The sequence below is a fragment of the Lepidochelys kempii genome, chromosome 1 (genome assembly GCF_965140265.1).
Source record: "Lepidochelys kempii isolate rLepKem1 chromosome 1, rLepKem1.hap2, whole genome shotgun sequence".
Taxonomy (NCBI): domain Eukaryota; kingdom Metazoa; phylum Chordata; order Testudines; family Cheloniidae; genus Lepidochelys; species Lepidochelys kempii.
Genome location: NC_133256.1, coordinates 154,179,247 through 154,192,518, shown reverse-complemented (window position 1 = coordinate 154,192,518; position 13,272 = coordinate 154,179,247). Strand labels below are relative to the sequence as shown.

Below are 13,272 nucleotides of genomic sequence, written 5' to 3'. Positions count from 1 at the left end.
TGGAAGACAAATATTTTATTTTACTATGATTGGGCTGCTCAGGACCACTTTGAACAAGGTGAAGCCTCTCTTGGTTAGCTAAACCAGGCTCTAAATAAGCAGATGGCAAAAAGAGAAAGATATGAAAGAAGCAGGAGGAATAAGGTGGGGATGGAAAATACTACACAAAAAAGGTGCAGTAGGAACGTTAGATTCACATCTCTGCAGTTGCTCAACGCAGCCTTGGAAAAAGTAATGACAGGTTTCAGAGTAGCAGCCGTATTTAGTCTGTATCCGCAAAAAGAAAAGTAGTACTTGTGGCACCTTAGAGACTAACCAATTTGAGCATAAGCTTTCGTGAGCTACTGCTCGTGCATCCGATGAAGTGAACTGTAGCTCACGAAAGCTCATGCTCAAATAAATTTGTTAGTCTCTAAGGTGCCACAAGTACTCCTTTTCTTTTTGCAGAAAAAGTAATGTTGCCTAGTTCCCTCCTCTTGTTTAGTCTGGTCACAGCACCTTGGAGGTCTAGGGAAAAGAATGCCAAATTGTGTGGTGGTAAATTCCTGCATTCCAACATTGGGGGATGGTGGTGGCTATGATGGAAGTGCTGGTGCTGGTTGGGTTTGACATGGATATGCAAAGCTTAGGGTCACGTTCTAGAAAGTTTTCAAGTTCCCCTTAAGGAGAAGAAAATATCCCAAAGTTGTTCCATCTAAATGATGTAAAGGTCAAAGGATGCGTCTACATGTAAGCCATCAAAAACTTGTCTTGATTCATCAAGTTTAGTCCTTTTCTAAAACAATCACGTAAGCTCCCCAGAAGCCTTGAAAATGCCAGATCAACAGCTTTTTCATTTCAAACACCATGGTTTACATCATCTCTTTGACTGCAACCTCTGCTTTTTTCAGCAACCATTTTACAGTAGTTAATTACTGATATAAAATATCTTTGAAAAAATCAAAGAGGGTGGTGATTATCATGAAACGTAGCCATATAGGTACCAATTGAAACTTCAACCAGTTGTTGAAACTTGTGTGGCACAGGTTATTAATATCTTATAGTTAAAAACGTGTTGACAATTTTCTGATTGGAAGGACTGTTTATAGCAGGAGAAACAAGGATTGAAAAGTCTAAAAATAATTGATCTTTTCAAAAATATACTGAGAGTATCCTCTTTTTTCAAATAGTGCTTTGGCTATGTGGTGTGTGATTTACCATAGCTAAATTACATAATTTGAAACCCTTGAAACTAATCTGATAACATGTCTTTACCCTGTGTTTTTTTCCTGCACTTGAGAACACGTCATTTTAAAAATGCTCTCTTTCATTTCTCCTTGATCTTCAGATTGCGGATAGTATGAAGCCCTTGCGCCCTTATGAGCGCTTTGACACTCTGAGACAGTTTCTGGAGTACGATGGACACGTTTTACGTTTTTACTGTATGTGGGATGATACAGAATCCATGTTTGGGGACCCACGAGAACTTATTCTGCACTATTTTTTGGCTGATGATACTATTGAAATAAAAGAAGTGATACCAGTAAACTCGGGCCGGGATGCTGTTCCACTTTTCCTCAATAGGAAGAAGCTACCAAAGGTGAAGAATAAAAAATGCAGCATACTTTGTTTTTTTGCCAACTAAAAGCGTAAATGCATTATTTTCAAATTCCTGTATTAGGAGTATAATGTTAATTACAGTATATTATCAAAATGACTGAGTATGACCACAATTACGAGATTTTTTTTCTTGCCCATGTATTTGATCACACAATAGGTACAAAAATTATAAAAAATAATTAGGCTTGGGAATGCTGTACTTAAATCAAGAAGAGAGAAAATTCAGATGGGCGAACTAATAGGTTTGTATTCTACAATTTCCTTTTCCTTATAATTTTATACTAATGGAGAAGTTTAAGTTTAATAGTTTAATACCCCAGCACACCCGTGTAAATCAGTGTAAGTCCATTGAAATCCGTGGAGTTACACCATCATAAAAATGATGTGCATTCAGAATTGGGCCATGATTTTTTCCTAAGTCCTTAGAAAAAGTCCAGTTTCAAGATTCAGCAATGTAAATTGTTGCTAGCAGCTACAGTATCATTGCTTTAACTTGAATTCTTAGAGTCGGGTCTAATCCAAAGCCAAATTGAAGTCAATGGGAGTCATTCCACTGACTTCAATCGATATTAGATCAGGCCCTTAGAGGGGGTCTACTAATTAGTTTAGTCCTCCATAACTTACTTACCATTTTAGAATTTAAACACAATGAGCATGAATCACCTTTGTGTCATTCCATTCTTATACTGGTGATAGACTTGCATCACTGTAGGTCTGGAGTAATTCAGTGTTGAATTATTTCCCCCCTCCTTTGCTTTTAATATTTGTTATAATATTTAATTCTGTAAGCCATAGGTGTTTATAGGCCATAGGTGTTTATAGGCCAATTTAAAAAAAAACAACCGATCCCTGCCTTGAAGAGCCAACAGTCTGGGACCCTGGTCTTGCAGTGAGTGCTGACTTAGCAGACCCTATACCCATGCACTGCTCATTGAAGGATTGGGATTCAAGTGTCTACTTCTCTCTGAAGTCGATGGAAGTTAGAGAAAGGGCAGCAAAAGATTACCCAAAATGGGGATGGTATACAGGAGGGACTGGGGTTACATTAAAAAATAATAAAATCTGTTTTAGTTATGTGCACATCTAGTTGATTCTTCATTTAAAAATGTTTTTTGGTTTTTTTTTTTTGGTTATAACTAGAATAAATTACTGGTATAAATTAAAAACCTACTATAGGAACATTTATTATAACATTCATCACAATAGAATAGGCTGATTAGCTCTCTTCTATATTTGTGCAGCACCCAGCACAATGGGGCCCCAATCCCGTTTGCAGCTTTTACATGCTACAATAATATAATAATAACTACCAGCAATAATAATAATCCTCAGAGCAGAATTTTATAGGTATACAATACTTTAGTTGTGCTAACCTTTGCTTTCCAGTTACTTCGGAGAAAGAGACTGTACCCTTAGGTGCACAATAGGACTCTGAATGTATAGTTTGAACAGCAGAGTGGCTTTGGAGGTCAGTAATATAAGCACGCCTCATTATGCTCACTAAAAATGTTCACACAAAAACAGTCATATAAAAATTATCTCATACAACCACTGGTTTTGTTTGGTAACTGAAGTCTCTGTTTTTTGCTTTATTAGATGCAGTTCTGAAGCATCTGTTCTCTTTCCTTGCAGTATGCTCCAGCAGGGCTGTATCAGCCTGGTGCAATCACAGATCGCACAGTTCTCAATGTGTTTGGAGGCTTAGTAGGAAACAAAGGCCGTTACATTCTGGACAATCGTAAGGTCAGATATTTTTGAATACCTCAGGCCATCTAACATAATTATAGTTGTTTTATCGTTTCTAAAATCCTGCTTATCTAAAACAAAGAAGGTTATTTGTAAGAATGGTGGTGTCACTGTAGAACTGCTTAAATGAGCAGTGTTGAAATTTAATATGCAGTGTTTGTGAAAATGTTTAGAAAAAGCTTTAGCTTGGAATGGGAGTAAAAACATCTAAAATGTGAAATATGGAGGGTTTTTTTTGTTAAAGATCAAATATTTATGTAAAATTCCAACAGTTTGTTTTTTTTAGAAAGTTCCATTTTATTCTGAGATTCATAGAGGTGCTTCTTAAATCTTTTTTTTTTCTTTTCTTAGACAGGAACTGTGCATCAGGAATTTTACAAAGACTCTGACCTGACAATAGGGGCAGTGATCAATGTTTGGGGAAGGAGGGTAAAACTCTGTGACTGTGATGAATTTACTAAAGAATATTATACGACAAAGTATGGAATCAGTAAGTAGTTATATTTATCCTTTTCTGTGCCCGCTTTTAAACTTTGAATTTAAAAGAATCTATTAATAGCAACCCTTTTATTTTTTTTTTTAATTAGAAACCGGGAGCTATAACCTGCTTTAAGTAGCTAACAGCAAAATAGTAGTTTTGCAGGGGTCCCAGTGGAGTTGTTATAGAGTCAAGGCCAGAAAGGACCACCCGTCTGAATTCCTGCACATCACAGACCACTAAACACCACCCAACCACATCCAGACCAAGCCCAACAACCAGCATTAGACCAAAGTGTTACAGTCTTCAGGAAACTGAACTATTGTGTGCCAAAGTCAGTGAACAGGACTGAGGTGCACCGATGCAATGGCAGGGAATTGATTTAGTAAGATATACCCAGATGATCCTAGCAAGTGACCTGTGATCCATTCTGCAGAAGAAGGCAAAAAATGCCCAATGTCTGTGCCCATTTGACTTGTGGGAATGTTGCTTCCCATCCTTGGATATGGTGGTCAGTTAGACCCTGAGCATATGAGTGAGACCCACCAGAAGCCCCTGAAGTGTGAGATTTTAGGAACATAAGGCATGAACTGTAAGAGATGTCCAGAGGTGCCTAGCCCAGTCCTCTCTCAGTGCAGGAAACCCTGTCATACAATCCTACTTCATAAATTATCTTAAACCTAATTAGGTTGTTTGCCCCCACAATTCCTGTTGGGAGGCTGTTCCAGATTCTCACCCTTCTGATGGTTAGAAACCTTCTTCAAATTTCCCGCCTAAATTTATTCATGGTCAATTTATACCCATTTATTCTTGTGCCAACATTGCCTCATAGCTTAAATAGCTCTTTGCTCTCCCTGTATTTAGAGAGAGCAATGATATTCCCTCCCAGCCTTTGTTTTGCTAATCTAAAAAAACCAAGCTCTTTTAGCCTCCCCTTGTAAGGTAGGGTCTCCATTTCCCTCATCATCCTAGTAACCCTTTTCTACACCTGTGCCAGTTTGAATTCATCTTTCTTGAATATGGGTTATCTTGTGTGATCTATTTAAAGCCAACCCAGATTTGCATGTTATGCCCTTGACTGTTTTTATTTCAAAACCAGAACAATAAAATGATCCTACATAAAGGCTATTGATTCTTCCACTTCCCTGTTCTGATATCCGTACCTTCAGTCAAAGTATGTAAAAGAATGTACATCTGAACATGTGTGTACACTGATTTCATATTCTTCCCCATCACACTGCATTTTGTAAAGATGTCAGATGATCTATTTTCTGAAAATGGTAGCTGAGTTTAGATGTTTGTCTCCCTTGAGATGATTCAGTGCATCCTCACAACGATTGTGTTTTCCTGCACAATGATGCTGGCAAATCTACATTTAATGCTCTCTACTATACAGAATCTGTGCAGTCTGGAACATCACAGCAGCTATCCCATAAAGCCTCAAGAATTGCAAACTGGGACACTGAATTTTGGAAAACAATCGGGGTTTGTCTCCAAGATGGGAAAACATTCTGGGAGTATGGGATTTAGTTTAGCAATCCCAGAATTCCCCATTCAGAATCAGAGCTGTTTTTAGTATGGGTGTCTCCTTGGAAGAGCAGTTTATCCTACCATCAATTTAGTTATCCAGTGAATAGATACTAACATGTATCTGGACTGCTCAAAAGTGGTGACAAAAGTGCTGCTACAACCCTTTCCTGACATGTGAAACCAGATATCAGGGTAGACTTGTTTGTGACCCAGACTCATGACCAGATGGAACACAGAGTTTGGACCAAAGTCCAATTAACTCCTTGGTGGAATGAGGTACTGTAGTGCTGTAGAATGACAGCAGCAAATGACTGAAAAACATCAGAAGGAGGAAGGCCACCTTTTTATTTCTCTGGAGCTTGGCCCACTATTACAGTAGAAGCCTTTATTGAAGCTAACTACACATATTGAATACTGCTGCTTGCCTCACTTGTTGGCATTAGAAAAAAAAAAACAGTTGGAACAATACTGGTGCAAATATGCCAGACATTAAACAAGACCCTATCAGAACATGTTGTTAAAATGAAGAATGTCCATACCGTGATTGCTGGAATGGTGAATGGGGCTTCTGTAATTGGGGTGGTGTGGTAAATGAAACACACACAACTATTATCTGCCCACCAAGTAATACAGCTAAATATTACGGCTGCAAAGGTTGTTTCTCTAGCGTAATAGTGGCTGGTTGACTGCTGGTACTAGTTTATGGATATTAACTTCAGCTAGTTGGGCAAGTTTATGAGAGGGCAGAATGGCACACTGTTTCCCATGCAAATATCAGAAAAATAAATAGTGTGTATTAGGGTGGTAGGATCTATGATTCTATGTAGAAATGCAGGCATCTCAATATGACCCACTTTGTTAGCAGGGGTTAGAACCTTGCATAAAGCTGCTAAGTTCTGCTGACGTACCGTGACGTGTTAACCCCCTGGATACCTTATCAGGATATAAAAAGGAGTGACCTTTTAGTCAGAGGGGACTAAGGGTAGAGACAAGGAGGTCCTGTGGGTAATTCTTGGAACAGGTAGGGTGGGGGAGAAAACTCAAGGTTGGGGTTTATGTTTTGTTGTTTGTGAGTTACCAATAAATTCAAACCCCAGGAAGAGGGTATGTTTGTCCTCCATGGAGCTTGTGCAGACTTTATTTGGAGCGGGCAGAAATACCTCTGTGGGCTTGATCATGCAATGTGCGCAGCACTCTGTTCCTGATCCAGAAAAGCATTTAAGCACATGCTTAGTTTTAACTTGTCTTCAGTAGGACTGTGCCCTTGGCAAAGGTTAAGCACTTGCTTAAGTGTTTTGTTAAATTGGGACCAGAGTGCTCAGCACCTTCTAGGACCAAGCTCACTGGTGCTGTTGCGACTTCGAGTTACCCATCTTACCTCTTGCTGTTCTTTGTTCAAGCATTTATTTGACTACATGGCTTCAGCAGGAGTTGTATGCTAATAGAATTGCCTTTTAGGAGGACAAGGAGATTTCTCTTGAAGTGCAGTTGTTATGATAATCAATATGTTTCCAATGTTTCTGCCTGTTTTGCTCTGCATAATATTTGTGAAAGCAAAGGGAAAGTTTTCAAAGGACAGCAGCTTTGTAAACGATAGCTCATGCCCTTCAGCGGGAAGCCTGACATTATTATGGATGCATGCAGCACTGGTCTGAATGCAAGAGAAAGACACCTTAATGTCGGATATAGTCTGCCTAAATTTTGCTAATGCAGCTGCATAGAAAGAGAAGGATGATCTGAATGCAGCAATGGCCACATATACATTATAGACAATGAATGCCCAAATGAAATGGGAAACATACTCTTGAGTGTGTCTCTGAGGAGAACTATATTTATGCTTTTTACTTACTGTCTCATCATAGCACAGAAGTAGAGTAAGAAGTGTCCTTTCATAAATAATATTTAATTAATAAATAATAGAAAAGTATGTGGAGGGGGAAGAGGGCCTCCTATTATTCTTGTGAGCCAAAATTAAATAGTGTCACATTTTTGGTTGCACTGCCAACCATGTGACAAATAGGTGCTCTTGTAATATTCCTTTTGGAAGGCAGGAGAAAAGGAGGCATTGCCTCTTTGTTTTACTTGGTAGGTGAACTGTGAAGCAGGATCTCATGTCACTAAAATAAAGTTGGAAACTAGGGGAGGCCTCTTCTATACCTGTTGGTTGTTGGCAAATGCATGAACCTAGCATTATGACCAGTACTAGTCATCTGTGTTTAGTCCAAGGGAATTGCAAGTACCCCTTCACTGGTACTTTTAAAACTCCATTGAAATTGGAAGCAAAAGATGAAATCTCAAATTTGAAAGCTGATTTCTTGCCAGCATAATGCTTTTGCTATGCCACCAAACTGGTCCTTATCACCAGTTTTGCTACTGAGAAGACTACATAATATTCAAGTTGTTTTTATTCTTAAGGGGGACTGGATGGCTCTGGGGATTAATAATGGGATATAAAGTTTTTTGCCTTGATGTTGCTGGTTCAGATCTTGTTTCGTGATTGAAAGTGGTTAGAATGTAGTGACTGGTATGTTATGTGAAATGAATTTGAGGGTGTCAGTGGGTAGGTGTTCTGGTCACCAAAACCAGCACCACAGTTAGGTTCCTTGAATTGCTCTGGAGACTGAACTGCTCTCTCACGCATCGAGTATGTCTTCACTACACAGATAACGCAGGCTTTTACCTGGGTTTTAGCCCGAGTTCCCTAATATCTAGATAGAAAATCCTCTGACTCAGATCTGAGGGTGCTTTAAGCCCAGGCTATCTTACATTGCTCAGCTGGAGGCATGGGTTAAAGCCCATTTTCACTTCGGCTAGAACCCACCCACTTGGCAGTGAAGATGTAGACAAAATCACTGATGTTCTGGTAGTCCTCCGATGCCCTTCCCACAGTCCCTCCAGACAGACAAGTTCTCCCTCAACTGACTGGGAATGAATCCTACAGCAAAGGAGTATGGGATATACCTCCCTCCCATCCCTCCAGATACGCATGGCCGAAGGCAGAAACAGTGATGACACATTAAGTAGGGTAGGGTAGGACTGTGCAGTGGGGGCACTCACACTTGGGCACCTAACCCAGGTGCTCAGACCCAGATGTCAATCATCCAGATTAACTGTGGAGTGAAGACATACCCATCGAGATGATCCTTCAGTTTCAAGATTGAGCTGCATTGATGCAGCAGGGTGGAGAAGACTGCCAGTGCCTATGGTGTACCTGTCCTGTCCATGAATAGGATTTCATTACCCAGGCTTTCAATACCACAGTAAATTCACATTAAAGTGTTACAAGGAATGGTACAAGGTCATCATAGTAGGGGACGACCAGTGAGGAGATGGATAGATGTTGTGCAGCAGATCACTGGAAGATCAACTGCTGTGTGTGCAAAGTTAGCTATGGATTGAGAAGGATTCTGAAAATATTGCTATGCTATCAAGAGTAGTCAGACTTGAATAAATGGACTTTACTTACTTTATTTTCTGTATTGGTCCCTAATGATTTGCAAGATTTCTTTTGTGAAGAACATATAAGAACATCGGGTTACTCTGCAGATTATTACAGCAAGCGACATATTTACAAATGTTCAAAAATACTTCTGCTAAACTGTTTTGTTACAGACTTTCAGGACTTTAATAGAGATAAAATATGAATTCAGGGATAACAAATCATTAAATTCTTAGGAATTGGTTCTGAGGGCCAAAGTTAAAGACCATACAGGAATATTACATAATTACACAGAGCCCAATCTAGACTGGCTTTATGTAACGGGACCTGGGAAGACAAAAAATGGACACCTAAATACAACAGCAATTGAATACTATAGTATTTTGTTGATATCGTGACTTATTAGTGCTACATTAAGCATGGTTGATTACAGGTATGACCGACACATTGAAACATGTGTACAATTGCTGAGTACCAAGAGAGTAAAACTAAATTGAGTAAATACACTAGGTGGCACTCTTGGAGTGCAAGAAAGATCTTAATCCGTGTTCCATTTGTTATGTAGGTCCCACAAATTAAAGCTACTGTAATTGAGAATAATAAACATTATAAATCTGATAGTTCTTTTTCAACTAGAGAATACATGTGTGATCACCTGTAATTCAACATACAAACTCACATAGGGGTTTTTCCCCCTCTCAATATGCAGAGACTTATGTACACAGTGTTTTGTTTTTTAACTAGAGTCGGACATGTAACTCCTCACACACTACACTGAAATTTTCTAGAGGGTCAATATTGCCAGAAATAATGTTTTTAGAAAATAATATTTTGTCATGTGTTTACTTATATGATTCTACTCTGTTACAGTGATGGCTTTTGGTGTAAAATTTGAAAATTTCCTAGCAGGAGACTTCTTTTTATGTATTGATTTAGGATTTGAGCCCCCACAGACTAGTTGCGCTATATCTATATCTGTATATATAAAGGGCATGTGTAACTTCTGAGGGAAATACATTGGCAGCTTTGTTTTTATAGAAACTCCTCTTGACTGGTTCAAGAGGAGGCGTTAGATTTTCCATTAAGAACTTATTTTCAACAGGATATGTTGCAATAGAAGTAACTGCTGAAGGAAGCATGGAGAAGGTGCTTCTTGTGTTTAGGACTTATACTTAGGAGAAATTCTGACATCTGAATTCTTGCTCTACTTTTCAACAACAAACTTGTGTTAGATAAATCTGAATTTAAAAGAGTAGGTTGCTATGATCTTCCTTTATTAGCATGTTCTAAATCACCGGCGCTCAAACTCCATTGTGCTGCGACCCCATTCTGACAACAAAAAGTACTACATGACCCCAGAAGTGGGGACCACAGCCTGAGCCCACCAAAGCCTGAGCCCTGCTACCTGGGCAGAGGGCCTGTAACCTGATCTCCATCGCCCAGGACTGAAGCCCAAACATGAGCCCCACCACCCAGGGTGGAAGCCCTCTGGCTTTGACTTTGGCCCCAGCAAGTCTAACACCAGCCCTGGTGCTCCCATTAGAATGGGGTTGTGACCTACTTTGGGGCCCCGACATAGTTTGAGAACCCCTATTTTAAATAGATATGTAGACTGAAAAAGCACTTCAGGAAAAGTTTGAATTGGCCCAAATTTCACCCTTTTCCTCTACATGTGCCAAAACCAAACCTACAGTACAACAATGTTGGGGATGTTTCAGATAAAAAATTCATTCTTCATTCAATCAGTTTTTCTTCCTATAGAACTGTGTGTAAATTTCACCATTTTCACTGGATACTTTTGTTTTGGTAATGAAAAGGGAAAAAATAGTGAATTAAATCTCTCCCACTCCAGGTAGAAGAGACAAGGCTTGGGAAGAAAAAAAAAACCCATTCTTGTTTGTGGCCATTGTTGTACACTGCCTTTCTGAGGCCCTCAGTTCTTTCATGGACCATGGATGCTGTGACATCCTTCTGGCTGGTGATTTGCCTAGTGCGTTGTCCTTTTGTTTTCCAACATCTATCAGTGTTGCTTCAATGTTAATAAACTTTATTTTCAGGGAAAATAATAATCAAAACTGTATCTGTTTAGGTTCTTATGTCGGCTGTAAGCCTCAATAGCTGTTGCAAGTTGTAATACTGGGAAACACAGGTTCAGGGGAGCAACTATGGCACGCTAGAGCAGCAGCTGATACTGGGGCAGCAGGATCTTTGCTAGATATAGGGATCAGGGTGGACCTTATAACAGCTTGTTGAGCTGACAGGCATATGTGAAGAGAGGACAGATTGGTTATTGGTCATGTTCATATGGAGAAAGGGATCATAGTTGTGGAATAATGCTGATGAGTGAGTCTGGAGCTAAGGCAATATATAAGAGTAGGGTAGGGGAAGGACTATAAAAGTAAAGCTTCAGAAAGTTTGGATGTATTTGGGATAAGACTGAATTTATTGGCAACTTGCCAAGACTGACAAACATTTGAGTTCTTCCAATACAAACATAGAAATTGACAAAAAACAGAGAAAAATATCACAAGTAAGGAATTTAAATTGTGGAATGATCCCAAGGGGTAAGAGTTGAAAAGTGGTTTTAAAAATTTGGTTCTTCTGTTTAGGAATAATATTTCCCTTCCTATTGACTGATTTCTGCCAAACATTACTGGGCATGGATGAAATCCTGGCCCTGTCAAAATTATGATTGCAGTTTTGCCACTGATTTCAATAAGGCCTGCATTTCACCCTATAAATAGTGAAGCAAGCATGATTTAAAGAGAGAGGTTCTGCTCTGTTACTCGGATATATTAATAGACATCTATACTGAAAATGCAATATCTTTAATAAAATAGCATTATCTGAAGAAAAAATCTTGCTATCTTATTTTCTTATAGAGGATTTTACTCCAGTTCCATTCAAGGCTCCACCTCCTCCAAAAATAGAAAGGAAGTTTCCACCATACACTGGATTTGGCTCTGAAGAGGATTCTCTAGGCTCCTGCATGAGCCTTCTTCCCCAACCTCCCCAGAAAGATTTCAAGAAATTCTTGGAGAAAGACAGGTATTTTAGTGAAAGATAATCCCAGTTGTGGCAAGATGGCCGATGTTAGTATGGTGGGTCCTGTGCTTTTCTTGGCAGGGGGCTAAGATGCCACCTCTTGCCCCTGCTCTTGGGCCACTGAGGTCCCCAACAGTGGCCCGGGAAGGTGGTAGAGGACGGAAGCAGGGGAGGGGTCTGGGTTTGCTCCTCACTCTGAGCCCCAGCCCCTCTCAACTCCTGTGGGTTCTTACCCTCCTCCCCCTTGGGTGAGGAACCTTCGGTCCTTAGATGTTGGGGGAGGAAGTCTCCCTCCCCTGCGGGGGCGGGTCTCCCTTACTTCAGTTCTCTGTTTTTTCAAATCTTACAATACATCTCCAAGTTCCAGTCCTCTCTCCTTCTCCTCCTCCCCTGACTGCCTGAAGCAGGGGGTTTTATTAGATTCCCGACAGGGCTTAATTGACTACAGGTGCTCCAATTAACCTGTAGCAACCCTTCCTAGTCTACAGGGAACCACGCCTTAATTAGCCTAGGGTTTATATATTTCCCCTCTACCACTGCTTCCTGGCCCACCTGTATCACATAGTCAATATTTTTAATTCCTAGTTGCAGGGGAGAGTGGTGTTAAGTGAAATCTCAAGGTTACCTGACGTAAGTTTCCAGGTGTATTAGGACTTGGTTAGCAACATTGCATTCGGCATTTCTGTGAACTAGGCAAATACGGTCTTCTATGAAGTTAGGGTCTAATCTGATTCCCATTAAAATAAATACAAAGACTCCTTTGACTTCATCTGGCATTGGATCAGGCTCTGAGGGTATGTCTACACTTGGAGTTAGGGTGTGATTCCCATCTCGAGTAGACATATTTGCACTAGCTCTCATTGAGCTATCGTACTAAAAAAAAGTTATGTAGCTGTGGTAGCACATGCAGTGGTGAGAGGTAGTTGGGGCTAGCTGCCCCAACTATGAGCCAACCAGGCCCCGTGGATACATACTCAGGGTGGCTAGCCCGGACTGCTGCTGCCACTCCCGGTGTCACCGTTGTTCCACTACTATTTGTAGCATGCTAGCTGGGTGAGAGTGTGAGTATATCTACTTGAGCTGGCAGTCACCTCCCCCAGCTCCAAGTGTAGACAACTAAAAAGAATTTCAGAAGATCCACAAATATGATATAACCCCCGTTTGTTTCTCTTGAGATTTCCTGAGAGTTCTTTTCTTTGTTGACTGGTTTTCATGCACAGTTGTACTATAGCAATATGAAAACATTAGCACCTTTTATTTCCGTTGTGGGTTATACAGACTGTGACATGATTTATGAGTCCTGAGTAAAAAACAAAGCTGCATTGCAGATCTGAGGTTCATTAACCCACGTGTAGAGCCTTCAGAAAAGAAGAATGCTATTAGAAGACTTGGTAAAATTTTAATAATTTATATAACCTCTGTATATTTTAAAATA

The 13,272-nt window shown here is 39.9% G+C and overlaps 1 protein-coding gene across 6 annotated transcripts in view; it reads left to right on the top strand.

Moving 5' to 3' along the window:
- Nucleotides 1-13,272, top strand: part of EFHC2 (EF-hand domain containing 2) — a 90,828-nt gene that overhangs the window by 39,068 nt on the left and 38,488 nt on the right. For 4 of the 6 annotated variants that reach the window (XM_073358880.1, XM_073358907.1, XM_073358913.1 and 1 more), the window contains 5 exons: nucleotides 1,328-1,579; nucleotides 3,232-3,342; nucleotides 3,697-3,835; nucleotides 10,645-10,782; nucleotides 11,675-11,840. In XM_073358880.1, the coding sequence (XP_073214981.1) occupies nucleotides 1,328-1,579; nucleotides 3,232-3,342; nucleotides 3,697-3,835; nucleotides 10,645-10,782; nucleotides 11,675-11,840 (806 nt within the window). The remainder of the gene's footprint in view (nucleotides 1-1,327; nucleotides 1,580-3,231; nucleotides 3,343-3,696; nucleotides 3,836-10,644; nucleotides 10,783-11,674; nucleotides 11,841-13,272) is intronic. The other 2 variants (XM_073358886.1, XM_073358893.1) reach the window with 2 other exon arrangements.